This window comes from Sinohyriopsis cumingii, chromosome 15 (assembly GCF_028554795.1).
Source record: "Sinohyriopsis cumingii isolate HCF-2022 chromosome 15, ASM2855479v2, whole genome shotgun sequence".
In the NCBI taxonomy this organism is placed as follows: Eukaryota; Metazoa; Mollusca; class Bivalvia; order Unionida; family Unionidae; genus Sinohyriopsis; species Sinohyriopsis cumingii.
In genome coordinates, this window is record NC_142975.1 from 16,760,642 (window position 1) to 16,775,929 (window position 15,288).

The 15,288-nt window shown below is 35.7% G+C and overlaps 1 protein-coding gene and 1 long non-coding RNA gene across 2 annotated transcripts; one reads left to right on the forward strand and one right to left on the reverse strand.

Annotated features, from left to right (window-relative positions):
• The first annotated feature begins 1,565 nt into the window (after positions 1-1,565).
• On the forward strand, positions 1,566-2,142 carry LOC149781326 (uncharacterized). The gene has a single exon (XM_089934698.1). It carries the CDS (start codon positions 1,566-1,568, stop codon positions 2,133-2,135), a length of 570 nt encoding a protein of 189 aa, XP_089790824.1. The 3' UTR covers positions 2,136-2,142.
• A 7,298-nt stretch (positions 2,143-9,440) lies between these two features.
• Positions 9,441-11,424, reverse strand: LOC149781327 (uncharacterized). The gene is made up of 3 exons (XR_016414499.1): positions 11,224-11,424; positions 10,567-10,598; positions 9,441-9,567 (listed from the first exon to the last, which is right to left on the reverse strand). It is a non-coding gene; the product is annotated as an uncharacterized LOC149781327 (long non-coding RNA).
• Positions 11,425-15,288: the final 3,864 nt, after the last annotated feature.

Here is a 15,288-nt window from a genome sequence, read left to right on the forward strand (position 1 = left end):
GGTAAACGTACAATCTTGTGCGGTTGGTAGGTGGTCACTTTAGGGTTTTCATACTCTCCAGACTGCAATACTCCAAAGTTTACCTCTCTTCTGGTGCGATAAGCGAGAGTCAATCCTTTCACTTTACACACGGTGTGGACATCTCCTTGTTTGTCTAGGTAATCATAGCCGTAATTTCTAGGACCGCCACTAGCAAAACTAAAAATTTTCTCGTCGGGATGTTCTTTTGTGCAGGCCCCTAACCGGTCTCCTTCGATGTCAGGGTGACGTTGACCCGGGCGATCGAATGTAGATGCAACTGTCCGTGTCAACGCACAGGACGCGATTCCTTAACAGTTCTAAAGCTTCGTACAATATTAAGCGAGCATGGGTTGTCACGTAAGCCGCAATGATGACATTTCCAAATTCGTCGGCTTGTATAAAGTCCAGATCTTCTTCGTAATTGACTAAAATCAAATCCTCACGAACGACGTCCACGTGTTCCATGTATTTGGTTTTGTCGTGAGTCATCTGGAAGTAACGGGGAGGTTCTGTCAAATATTCCGTCTTAGGTAAACATGGACGTCGTTCCATTTTGCCCCACAAGCAATTTAACATCACTTTGGCAAACGATCGCCTACCTTCGTTTTTCTCGGTGTGGTCTAAAGTGATGCCTTCCTGCTCCCAGCATTTCCCTTTGAATGTATGTATTTTCATCTTCGGGAGTGTGACACCAGGAAGGATAGCCACTGGCTTGTTGTTTCAGTTTCAAAAAGGCATCCACGAAGTCTGCGACAATGCCTTTCAGAGTTTGGTCACCCTTGTGGTATTTCTGTGTCTTGGGAAAGTGGTAAATTTCGTATACAGTTGACATCCCAGGTTCAGAGCTTTGAACAATTCCACGCATATCCACGTTTCCGTCAATGAGCGTTCTTTCTGGGTGTGCTGACAAGGCTTGTCTTGGTTGCACGTTTCGGCACAAGTACGGCACAAGGGAAACATCAGTTTTCCTTGGCAATTGTGAGGTAACACGGAGGAGGAAAGCATGTTCTGCTTCCTGTTGCTGAAGTAAAACTTTCTCCAATCCTTCTTTCTGTCTCTTTTTAAAATTCTCCACGTGTGGTAAAGAAGGAGAAGGTGGCGAAGGTACTGGTCCGGAACAAAGTCTTGCGAAGAAGAAAGAAAATCGACAAAATCCCAATTAAAATTAACCTCTTCTGGAAGTACGTCTGTGTTGACTTGGGTAGTCGCTTATATTCCATCGCTTGTCGTCTTCACGGCCGGTGCACCCTAATTCATCGTCTTCTTAGTTTCCGTCATGATTGAAAACTGTCGCATGGATTCACTGCGTACAGACGCTAGCGCCTCTATACAGGGAATGTGACGTCACAGATTGCTCTATTCGGATTGGACGACTGAATGCGTGTTGTGACTGAATTTTGTAACGCGTTTGGATTTGTGAATGAACTCAATCCGTTTCGATCCTCCCTTCCCCTATAATCCTATTTAAGAAGGATTGTTACCTCCCTTGCGCGAGTTATCGTTATTTGCTCAATCTAGTTCCGGTGAGCAAAAAATCAGATGAAATGACGTATAACAAAGGAATCGCTGACCCGTGTTCTTTTGACAAGCTATCAATTCGTGAATTGAAGGTTTATTTAAGAGATAGAGGTGCACACGTGTCAGGGAATAAATCTGAATTGATCAAGCGTGGTCAAAAACTTGTCAATTTAGGTACGTTACATGAAATACAAATAGACGACAATGAGAATGACAACAAACGTCATGCAGAAATATTTTGTACGCTTCTCGGAGAAAAGATTCCGGTGCCATGGACTTTACACGGCTTATGGGATAGTGATTTGACTCATTCGCCATTGTTCAGAACAGAAGATTTGTACAATTATCTTGTATTGAACAGTTCAAGAACTTTTGATTGTAAAATGATGAACGCCAAGAAGCAGTTGAAGGCTAAAGTTTTTTATGAAGACAGACATGTGCACTCAGTTGCATATAAAAAAAATTCGCTGGAGTGCTCGCATTGCTATGTGAAGGCCAAAGTAATTCCATTGTTGCCAAGCGATTCAACGAAGAAAATTGATTATGAAGCTTGGGCATGCTTCATAATCTGGAAAAATACATTCTGCTTGATGTAAATGTGAAGCCGGGTAAATAATAATTCTTCTTGTCATGTAACAAAATTTAAACCAGAGTTTAAAAAGATTGTAAACTTCCAATTATCAAGAAGAGGAAGGATTTTCTGCAGTACAAAGGAATTAGACTGGTAGAGGATGTAACCAGGCTGAATACTGAACTTATCAATAAATTATCTAGGCATCAAGAAATTGACAGTTCATGGTACTTTAATAGATCTGTGTATGGTAAAACCAAATCAGGAAAAAGGATAAAATTTGACATCTATGATGAAATTGATGAGAAAATTAGATTATAAGTGTAATATGCAGTTCTGTGAACTTACGAAATTGACCGAATAGGAATGTGAACTTTCGTTTTTATACTCCTTTTTCTACTCTAATTTGTTTTAATATTTTGTTTATAAGACATTTCTTTCCCTCACCAATTTTATCCTTAATTAATTAATATGTTTGTTTATTCGCTGGTCCACTGTTATATCTCTCCCTAATAAATTCTCTCACTAGTTTATAAATCATCTTTCACTCTTATACTCTCATGTACACATTTACTCAGTTGTTTACTCACTTTTCTCAACATTACTCTTCCACGATAAATCTCTCAGTCTCACATTTTTTGCACATACATTCAATCACCCACCACTTCCATGTATGCGCTCTTTCACCCTTTCTTTTTCTTCCCTTTTACCCCTTCTTTCATTCATTAAGTTGTAATTTATATTCTTTTTAATCTGTGCCGTTTGGTTTACAAAACTGTCTTAGCTCCGGAAAGGTCTGTCAGAGGTGCATAAGAGTTATCGCAAATGGAGTTGTTTCACTTGTTGTCCATAGTATACTGTATCAATGTTAAATGCAGCCAAAGCTACAGCATTTATTGTAACACCATGGATGATTTTATTATGGATGTTTGTATTCTGTCTGAGTGTGAGTGTGAAAGCCATGCATATGATAAACTCAAGGTGATAATTACTTCATACATTCCTGTACAAGAATATGTATGTGTAAAATTTCTGCTGTTTTCATGGATAATAACATAAAAAATTATATCTATTAATGTTAGAGGCCTGCAAGGTTCAGTCTTAAAACGAAGGGATATTTTCCACTGGGTAAAACAACAGAATGTATCTATAATATGCTTGCAAGAAACTCATAGTACAAAGAACGATGAAATATACTGGGCAGCTGAATGGGGATACAAATGTATATTTAGCAACTGCTCTAGTAAGAGTGCTGAGGTTGCAATATGTTTTAGAAATACTTTTGAATTTATAATTCATAGAGAAAGATGTGACAGTCAAGGGAGATTTATTATTTTAGATATTACAATTAATGGCAACAGAATAACCCTCGTGAATTTGTATGGTTATAATGATGATAATCCTAGCTTTTTTAGAAAGTTAAAGGAGGAGACTTTATTTTTTGAGAACTCATCAATCATAATGTGCGGAGACTGGAATACTGTTTAAGACTTAGATTTGGATACTTATAATATTTTACATGACAAACACCAACAGTCTAGGGCAGCGATTCAAGACCTGAAAAACGAATTGGAATTAATTGATCCCTGGCGAAATTCCAACCAAGACTTAAAGATGTATACCTGGAGGCAATAATCTCCCTTGAAACAAAGTAGGCTAGACTACTTTCTTGTATCGGATGACATTCATATGAATACAGCTGATGCATGTATCTTACCAGGGTACAAGACTGATCATTCAGCTATTGTTCTGAGTGTGACGTTTTCAACGTTTCCAAGGGGAAAAGGATATTGGAAATTTAATACCCAACTGTTGAGGAACATTGAGTATACTGATTTGGTCAAAAAGTGTATAACTGACACTGTAAATAAATATTATGTAGGGGGAAATAAAGACGACTCTCCATGTTTCTCTTTCCTGTAACGACCAAATGTTCTTTGAAATTTTGAAAATGAAAATAAGATCTGAAACTATATGTTATTCTATTAGGAAATCAAAAGAGAAACGGGAAAAATTAAAGAAAATTGAGCAGGAAATAATAGAAGTTCAGGGGGGACTGTCGAATAACATAAATGGGGAAATTCTGGAAAATTTAGAGAGACAAAAAGCAGAATTAGAGGAATCTAGGAAAAAATACATAGAAGGTGTTATATTATGATCTAAATTTAGATGGTATGAATTTGTGGAAAAAAGCACAAAGTACTTTTTAAATCTTGAAAAAAGAAACTATGTTAATAAGACAATAAAGGAAATTATTTTAGATGATGGGACAAATATATCTGACCAAATAGATATTTTAGAAGCACAAAAACAGTTTTATATAGAATTGTTCAAAAGTAGAATTGCTCAGCTTGATGACGAGGCTACTCAAGAAACTCGAAATAGATTTTTTAATCACAATATTAAACTTAGTCGAGAGGAAAGAGAATCATGCGAGGGTCTGCTTACAATTAATGAATTCGGTATGTCTCTAAAACGGATGGAAAATGGAAAAAGTCCTGGCTCGGATGGATTCACTGTAGAGTTCTATAAATTCTTTTGGAAGTCTCTGGGGGGATTTATATGTAGATCAATAAATTACGGATATACTGTAGGAAAACTTTCAGATTTTCAGACTCAAGGAGTCATCACATGTCTACCAAAGGAGGAAAAAGACAGAAGATATTTTAAAAACTGGAGACCTATATCACTTTTAAATACTGATTATAAGATTGCTTCGGGAGCAATTGCAGCTAGGATTAAAAAGGTTCTTCCATCAATAATCAGCGATACTCAGAAAGGATATATGAAGGGTAGATTCATTGGAGAAAACACCAGACTATTATATGATACCATGGACCAACTTGAGAATGAAAACAGATATGGTTTATTATTGTTAATAGATTTCGAAAAAGCCTTTGACTCAATTAACTGGATCTTTGTGGAAGAAGCTCTACAATCTTTTAATTTTGGTGATTCCGTTTGTAAGTGGTTTAAACTGTTTTGTAATGACTCTAATAGTTGTGTTATAAATAATGGACATATGTCAACTTCTTTTAGACTTGAAAGAGGATGTCGTCAAGGAGATCCCCTTGCACCTTATTTGTTTATCATTGTGGTCGAGATTTTAGCTATAACTTTAAAGCAAAACGTGGATGTACGGGGAGTAATCTTTGACGCCAGTGAATATAAATTGGGTCAGTATGCCGATGACGCTTTTATTCTTCTTGATGGATCTAGTTTTTCTCTTGAAGCAACTATGAATATCTTGCAAGGTTTCTCTCTATTATCGGGACTTAAATGTAACATAACAAAAACAAAAGCTATTTGGATTGGAAACAGGAAATTTTCTAATGAAAGAATATGTCCCGAAATGGGCATAATTTGGTCCTCTTCTAACTTTACACTCCTTGGCATAGAATTTTCTCCAGATTTACAACAGATGGTGGAAATTAATTATATGAAGAAACTAACAAAGGCAAAACGAATACTGGCAAGCTCGAGTCAAAGACATCTGTCAATAGTTGGTAAAGTAATTGTTGTAAAGACTCTTGTTCTGCCCATATTCATACATCTTTTTTCAGTACTTCCTAACCCGTCAGCAAAAGTTGAAGCAGAACTAAATCGCACGTTATTTAAATTTGTATGGGGTGGGAAACTAGAGAGAATAAAACGTGATATACTAGTTTCCCCAGAAAACGAGGGAGGACTAAATATGATACACATATTTTCATTCATTAGGTATATTAAGATAAGATGGGTTAAAAGATTGCTGGAAAAGGAAGATGGAACGTGGCAGAACTTAGTCAATACAACTATACTCAGAAATAAAAAGGATATTTGGAATTTAGGGAGAAGGAAATTAGAAGAATTTAGTAAGTTCATTAAAAACAGTTTATGGAGAGATGTAATTTTGGCAGTATCTAAATGGAAAGAAGAACCGCAAAGTCCTAACGAGTATCTATCCATGAGTATTTTAAATTTTGTCCCCCTAAAATGATTTATCAATACAAATCCTGGACAGAAGCTGGTTTTGAAATTCTGAACGATCTAGTAGATGATCACGGTAATTTAATACCTTTTGAGATAATAAAACAAAAAACTGGAAGCGATGATTTCTTGAAATACTTCTCCTTAATATCCAGAATTCCTAAAGCATGGAAAGATGCCATAAAAAACCACCTAGTACATAATAATTTTGATAAGCAGGAGGATAAAATAACGAACTTGCGAAAACAAGATTCACTCAAGTTTGTTTACAAAGATCTTTTACAGGAAACTAAAAGGCAACACACTGCGAAGCAAGAAACTTGGATGCAAGTATTTAATAAAAATATAAGTAGTGAGGAGTGGTCTGATATATATAGCCGGGCAAAATGCTGTACCAAGGATACCAGGTTGATCTCTTTTAACTTTAAATTAATCCATAGAATAATCGCTACTAATGATTTTCTTAAAAGAATTAACATATTTGATGACAACAAATGTACTTTCTGTAAGAGTGAAACTGAAAGGATTGAGCATCTCTTTTATGACTGCAGTATTACTTCACAGTTTTGGTACCGTTTTATTGAAGTTTTTGCACCTTTTTGCCCAAATATTGTACATCTGTCCAAAAAAGAAACATTTTTAGGAAGTGAACAACTGGACAGTTTGGGTAATTTTCTGCTTATTTTGGCAAAATATTATATTTATACTTGCAGATTCAATATGAAAAATCCTTCTATTTTTGCTTTTAAGCAAATAGTTGCAATGCATAAGAACATTGAAAAATACACTGCTAAGGTAAATAAAAAAGAGGACCAATTCCTTCAAAAATGGACCTCAGCAATGAACATTTAACTTGTCTCTGACTTGATGGTAGACAGGAACAAAATATTGTAATATCACAAAGGCCATGTCACCTAGATTGTGTGCCATATGCATGTGTATATGCGTGTGTGTGTGTGTTTTCTTTTTTTACTTTCTCTGTAGATTATATTTATTATCCCTAGATTATCTGATAACCAGAAATGTTTGATTGTAAGGTGACCCTGGGATGGTTCCCCGACCCATTGGTCAACCTATTACGGGGTTAATAAAAAAAAAAAAAAAAAAAAAGAGTTTAAAAAGATAATGTTGATTCAGGGCCATATCGGAGGAGGGTATTTCCAGAAATTATGGGTATTATGCAGACTTTTAGTAGATAGGCACATATAATTTTGTTTTGGTGTTCTTTTTGAGGAATGTCAGGGTTCTCTTGAAATTTCGGACACAAATATTATCATTCCGGATGGACTGATTCCCAGCCTATTTTGTCATTTGCAATAATGTGAATACATTAACGATTTGTTACCTAATGACTGTGGCGTTTCGGTATAAAATTCTGTACAATCAATAATAATTCTGGAGTTCGGATATTTATATCTGAATTTCATTGGCATTGTTGACAATAATGTAGACTGCGTTGGCCAATGCGTTAGGCTTGATAGTTTTATAGAAAGATAAGAAATCCATCGACTTGTAATGTTGCTGGCAGTCTTTGTCGCATCAACACAAGAAAAAATTCATCTTCTAATCTGAATGTTCTTGGCCGTCCTTGATTTTCGCCATTGCCACTACGGTGAGTTCTTATCTCAGCATCATCTAATTCGTTGAATAATAGATTGAATGTGTCTACATTAGGTGACCCTCTATAAAACATACACATTTCATTGCTTTTAATTCATTCAATGGTCAAATCTGGCCTAATAACTTGCACGCCAACTTCGTTTGTTGTCACCAAAATTTCAGTTTGTGTACCGATTGTCCTTGATATTTTAGGTTTTTGCATTTTAAAATTCATTTCAGTTTGTGTCAAACAACTTACTCCAATAGTTTCAGTTTATTTATTTATTAAAACGTAAACATATTGTACTATCATCAATACGTTCTTGTAATCGAATTTTTAACCTATATTTTATTTCTCTTTCTTCTTTCTGCATTTTGTTTTTATTTCCCTCTTCTCTTTAATCTTCTCTAGAAAGTCCTGATGCAACAATACTCTTGAATGTCCTGATGTATCACAACGATACAGTCCATAATATATTTAAATGAGTTTTCAAGAGTTTAGTCAATATGAAAGAGTTTAGTCAATATTTTCATTGAGCACTTTGCAATTCCAACGAATAGTTTAAATAAATAATTCATCTCAAACTATACCTGAACACAAATGCAAACTCTGGTCATACATTACCAAAGTCTGATATGAAACAGGAGTGAATTTTTTAAATTATATACAAAACCTCTGTTTATACAAATATCCGCTTGCCCTACGACGCAATAGATTTCCAACGGATAACTCTATTTTAACTGTAAACAAGACTAACCTCAAACTCAGCTTTAAGTAAAAAATCATGACACAGACTGTAAACGTTAAGATTAATCTTCCAATAGTTTGTATAATAGCCATTAAACTTTAAAGCAAAAATAAATCTCAAACTTTTTCCATTTCACAGATTCTTTTTGTACTGTATCATATGTGGAGAGTGGCTCGCCTTGTTTGCAGGCTCTTTTTATATGAAACAAATTCCATGTTTTCCATTTAAGTTATACATGCTTTGATTTTACAGTTATTAATGCTTGAAACATTTTATAACCGATTCATTTAAATTAAGAAAGTTCATTACGGTGTCTGTGGACAGCCACGAAACAGAATAAAATGCTTTTCGAAATCATTTAAAAGAAGCAGACCAGAACTTTCATGTGTAAAACATTAAGTCATTTAAATATCTCCCATATAAAAAAACTCGATGGATATGTGTGTATATTTGTCGGCAGTACAGTTGAAATTCTATTTGCTATACAAGCAGAATCGATTCTATATGAGACATTTAGAAGTGACATAGGTATCCCGTTTTATAACATTTATAAGTGACATAGGCCACCCAGTTAAGATGTATTGTTGTCACCTTTTGGTAGGAGATAGTTCTCCAAGTTCGTATCCAAAATTCATGGTTTCCATCAAAAAGTATCCCAAAAAATTCCAAAACATATTCATAACATTCTGCTGTAAAACCGTCTAATCCTGGACTTTTTTCATTTGCATTTTTTTAGATACTATTTGTGGATTCCCTGTAAGATATTGGGACATTCATTGAAACCTTCTGAATGGAATTTAATTTTAGAATATCAGAGTAATTGAGAACAGTCTCGACTGGTTCAACTTCATGTTATTTGTATAGATTACTGTAGCAACGTTTGGCTTCTTCCCAAAATTTCTCTTGACTTTTTGTTTCCGATCCCATTATTTTGGACAAGGCGTCATTTTTAAGTGTAGTTTCTATTTTTTTCTTCTTTTCTAGATGATAAAATTATTCGGTTAATTTCTCCCCTTTACCTTTGCTCCTTCCATTTTCTCCTTCGTAATCTCTTTAACGACTATCCTTTACTTCATCTAACCTTGATAGTTCGTTTGCATAGTAAAAGAAGTCCTGCGATCACTATTTCTCCATGTGCATCTATGGAAATCAATATTTAGCTCCCGTTAAACATCTATCAAGAAAATATTCCGTTCAAGTACAAAAACGAACCCATGTTGGTTTTGGATTATTCACATGATTAAAAATTAAAACTGTCAGAGTCTGGACACATGGCTAAATTAAAGCCTTCTCCAATTGCTATGAAATCAATTCTTAAAATCTTAATTTTTTTTTCTTTTTTTAATATAGGACAATACAGTTCTGGGCTGTATCAATTTGGTCCATATTAATTTATATGTGTGAATCCATAATTGTAATTAGTTACGTACACAATAAGTTTATTTCCCATATTATAACAATAGTGTATAGTATAAAATCAATAGAATATGAACTAAAGAAACATTCATATTCCCACGTAGGCCTTATATTTTTTCCGTTCCTCAATGAAAAAACCATCTTACAGAAAATAAAGTGAATATTTTTTTCTTTGGAAATTCTTTTAACACATCTCCCTTTTCAAAGGATCCACCAAAGATGGCAATTACCTTGGCATCAAATATTGGTTCAGACATGAACAGGTAAAAATCATCTTGTTAAATTTTATGTTGTGACTGTATGCGTGTGGTAGAACCCCGAAATGTATTCTAGTCTGCAAAAAGTAATTCCATGAAAATGGTGTTTTCTGGTGAGATAACCATATGGAAAATATGCAGAAGGTGCCACAAAATAGGAACGCAAACATAAGAAAAATTATAGTTTCGTAATGGGCAAAAGCTGAGAATCCAACAGTGACGCCGTGACCAAAAAAATTACAATCACATTATGCTCCAAGAAAAATTACATTTTTTAAAATAACTTTACTGTCATACATAAGAGAGAGAGAGAGAGAGAGAGAGAGAGAGAGAGAGAGAGAGAGATTTGTCTGTACTGTTTCTCTGATACAGAAATTAATAATGAAAGGAGTGTGTATGCGTGCTGAAGATGCGGAGTTGAACTGTATGCAAGTCTTGTAGTACATGTATGCATGTGGAGACTTACGACTTATACAAATTCTTTCTTTCTTTTTTCATCTGTAAAAGAAACGAGCAATATTCGATAAAAGAGTAAACTATTCATTTCTTCTTATTGTTAAATTAAAATCAGTTTGAATGTTATTCATTTGCGAGAGAGAGAGAGAGAGAGAGAGAGAGAGAGAGGTACAGTTATCGTATCAAAGAAAGAAATAATGAAAGAACGAAAAGAAGAGAAAAAGCATAGCTATGTGTTATTGGAACCAATGGCTTTAGCAAATGCAATAAAAACGGACTGTGATGCTTACAAGACAATCTATGGTGAACAGTTACTAGGAACATCTCAGTAGTCACTGACAAATATAAATGTTGCGAAGATACATAGAACATTTCAACAACATCCTCAGTCAAAAAATCATCTCTCAGTGAGAAGGCAAGTGGCTGAATGTCCCAAGTTAAAATCAACATGTATCTGTTGATCCTTCAGCGCGAATTGAAACTGAGGAAGCAATTGACTCAAGTAATTATACCGCAGAGTAAGAACAATTTCTCTTCAGCTGGTGAAAATTTCGGTTTCACAATCAGTACCAAAAAGACGATGTGATGCACCAACTTGCACCAGAAAAGCCGTACGTATAACTTACTGTCATACTGAGTGGCCAAACACTCCAACAAGATTACCTACCTCGAGAGTACACTATCGTGTGCAGTCCACATTAATGACGAAACCACTACCACAATTGCCCGAGCAACCATGGACTCTGTCAGATAGCGTACAAATGTGTGAAATCATAGATGATATGGACAGACCATGTCACCAGGAAGTAAGAAGAACGACTACCGAAAAAACTTCGATGGCAGGTTAAAGGAAATGTCATCGTCTGTATGCGACCTGTTCTGGAAATTCTCACAAAAAATCAATCTCTTTCTCATGTGATCATAATGGTAATTCGATTTAATAAGGTATGGACAAGATAAGCATTGTACGTCGTAAATAACACGTATTGTATTGCTAAATTAATGGTATAAGGGAAGTAACCCAACGTGAACAATTAAGACAATGCAGGTGTGAATTATTAATTGAAGCTTTCCGATAATTTAGACCCATTTCCAGTGAACAAGCATTATATGATGACATATACACATAAACACATTTGTCAGAAACGTTACAGAAGTTCATGAGACAGTGTGTGTGTGTGTGTGTGTGTGTGTAAACACTTTCAATTTATGAACTTCTTTTAAAAAATGTTCTTTTTGTCTTCGTACTAAAATAGCGTTTAATTAGCTGCGTGTGTGTGCGACCTGAAAACAGTATAGCACACTAGGGATACTTTCACCGTCATCGTCTACTTAGTGCATCTATATTTCGAACTGGAGACGGAGAATTACTTAACAGACATAAGAACTTATGTAGCTGAGGTGAATCCATGTCGTCAGATGGTTGATGGAATGTATGTGTAATCCCACGAAGAAACATATGGTGAAAAAGAGCCACCCAAAGACAAACCGTGGATTCGAGCTAGGTGGATTCATACTCGATATTGTTGACAGGGTATTCAAAACTTGGTCATCTTGTTCTTGAGCTTATTCTGCACTGCAATGTAAGACGTCCACCCTGATATTGGTGCTGTTTGGATCAACGTTTTACTGTCTGTGAAACGGTGTAGCGTGTTCCGCGGTCAACCGACAAGGGAAGGAGGGGCCACGCTTTCAGGAATATGCGACACCCTCTGTAGTCCATATAGACACTTTTCCACAAATTATAGTTTAATTGCTTTAGTCGGTCTATGTCTTTTTCCAAATGGATTCAAATTCTGAAACAAGCAAATGGATGTGTTTTCAAGTTAACTCGCATTTCACCTGGCTGGAATGCGATGGAAGCCGGGAATGCTGAAATAGGGTTAAGTTGAGTATGTTTCTTTAACGAAATAAATAAAATTATAATAATGTTAAACGAAGTTTTTGATAGCTTCGTTTCGTTAAAGATACTTATCTTTTTAACCAATTTCGGCGCTGACGACGTAGCCTGGCACCCTGGCCTTCCATGATGGTTGCACTGGCCAATGTACCAGGCTAGTGACGAAGTGGACATCAGACATGGGAGATTAGTCCGATCAGTACAACTGCTGCTCTGATTGATACTGAGAAAGGTATGAACATTCTTATTTTATAAAATAGGTTTCTCTTCTATAGTTACCAGCAGTGATTACGTATGAAATTTACGTTTCATTTAAAGCAGATCACGTATGAGATTTCTTTAATTTTTTTTAGACTTTAGATACAATGTGTACAGTATCACCCCTTTTATTACAGTGTGTGAAGGGGCAACTTTCTGACGATCTATGAAGAACACTTTAGCTGATACCAGAGAACTATTAATTAGATTTATGGGGACAGGCGCGTATCAAATCGCCATTACTGCCATGATCGGTAATATCTTTTCGAGGGGAGAATTTCATTTTTAATTAAGCATTCGTTTATTTAGCCAACAGAAGACTGGTGGAAAGAAAAGCTAACTTCGATTCCATAGTGTAAATATTAGGATTGAAAGATAGCAGAACTTTGTTACTTATACTAGAAGATCAAGCTGACCCCGACTTTGGCGCCTCTGGAAAAAGGCAACAAATATATTTAATTCTGATTGGTTACGCTAAATAAGAGGGCGTGTTTCCCACACTTAATTTCCTAGTTTTAATATCGCCACATCGAAAATTTTAATCAGTCTTAGCTTTTATGCAAGAGAAAACAAGCGTAGAAATTTCCGAGAGTAATTTGGGAGAAATTCTCTCGAAAAACTGTTGTCAAGAAAAACCGACGAACAACTTTGGCGGTAGAAGCGAGGAACGCTGAAAGCTCAAAGGGAGAAAATAGCCCCTGCGACGTATTATCTCTGAGACATATTCGGAGACATATCCTGCGACGTATTAACTCTGAGACGTATCCTGTGACGTATTAATTCTGAGACGTATTCTGAGACGTATCCTGTGACGCATCTGTGAATATACTTGCTACGCATAGACTTGGGGACCGAACGAGGCAAAACAGAGGGAGGTCGAAGGAACAGCTGCAGTGGAAGTGGAGTGAACGGAGAAGCAGGTTATGCAATTAATTGTACAAGGATTTTACTTCGATTGTTCACTCGATCCTATGATGAACTAAATCTATCAGTAAACGGATCGGCTACTTTATTTAAATATATTTGTGTTTTTATTTTGTAATTCGGTGAATGTTTGATTTCTAGAGTCAGAGTATATTCCAGATGTAATGAATTCTCACAGTTGTTTATGTAATTTATTAAATCTTTGTTTACGGGGGTAGGGGGTCTCGTGTTGGTCTGTTCTATATATCTGCTTAGATCCTTATCTATTCCACTTATAAGTTCACCTATTTTATTTATATTTACTCGAACCGGGCAATAACATCGAGGGTGGTCAAGCTCTAGATAACGAGAACCAAATTAAGCGAACACCTTGAAAGAAGGTACAATCCGACAACACACAAACATCGTGCAAGAAGAAGGGATATTGTGTAAGGTTTCTACAAAGTGGGTCGTGGGTACGCTTACACAGTGATACATATCAATCGAAAACTAGGACCTGAATGTTTAGAGCTGTAAATAATGTACATATGGTCATATGTATCTCTTGAAAATTGATTGTTTACGTGTTACACCTCTCCAGGAAAATCGCAGAGAAATTTGATATACAACAATACAGGTTAGTCTCGCCTATTTGTTTTCAAACCTGGTGTTATTTAAATGTCAACGAAACTGATGCTTGATTTTGTTAGCTTGGAAACTCCACAATTACCCCCTTTATATATTTATGTTTCACACACACACACACATTCGTATAATATGCTGTTCTAGAAAGATTCATCAAATCTGATTATATAATTTATACAGTCTGCAGGCGTAGCCACCAATGTAACTAAATATTGGAATGCACATCTATATTCAGGTGAAAGGTACATGGTTTTCATTAAGAACAATAACACGGAAAAGATAACATCGCCATAACACTGGTTCGCCGTGTCCGAATGGCTATTTTTAGAAACTGATATCACTGCGTGTGGTGTTTCACAGAGGTAAAAAGTATCAGCGCCAATAGTTTTACAAATTAACGCAATTCATTCTATTTAAATTGTCAACTCACGTTTGTACTTTTAAGAAAATCAGTTATGTTGGGTCAATACCGCTTTCGCTGGAGGCGATAATGAGGGAGTACCGTAAGTAATGATGAACAATTTATGGGTATTTCACGGTATCCACCGCCGATAAATCAGAGTTAGTTGACACTGACAACAATATTTTATACAAAAAGTTTGACAATGAGTTCTCAGATTAAGCTGGTGTGAAAAACGACACCAAACATGATAGAGAGGGAGAGACCAAGTAATATGACGCTGATATCTTCTGATAGAACAAGTAGAAATACTAAGGGAGTCATGCTACTTTAATGAATCCAGATGGCTTGTGCCATGATCCAAATACTCTTGATAGATATTGTCCCACCTATATACAGATAAGTAATTAACAGTAACTATGGCTACAGCTTTTAATCTTCAAATGAGGTTTCTAATTGCCGCAAAGTCCTGAATTCTGAGCACAACGACCTTAAACAGAAAGGTCAAAGAAAAAAATGTTTGAACCGTGACACTCGTTGATGTCGTTTCCAGCTGTAGCAATGAAGAAACGGAGAAGAGACATTGAACAGCGTAAATCATGAATAAAATGAACTCCACATCATCC

Coding starts and splice junctions, on each gene's coding strand:
- LOC149781326 (XM_089934698.1), top strand. CDS start 1,566: ATGACGTATAACAAAGGAATCGCTGACCCGTGTTCTTTTGACAAGCTA.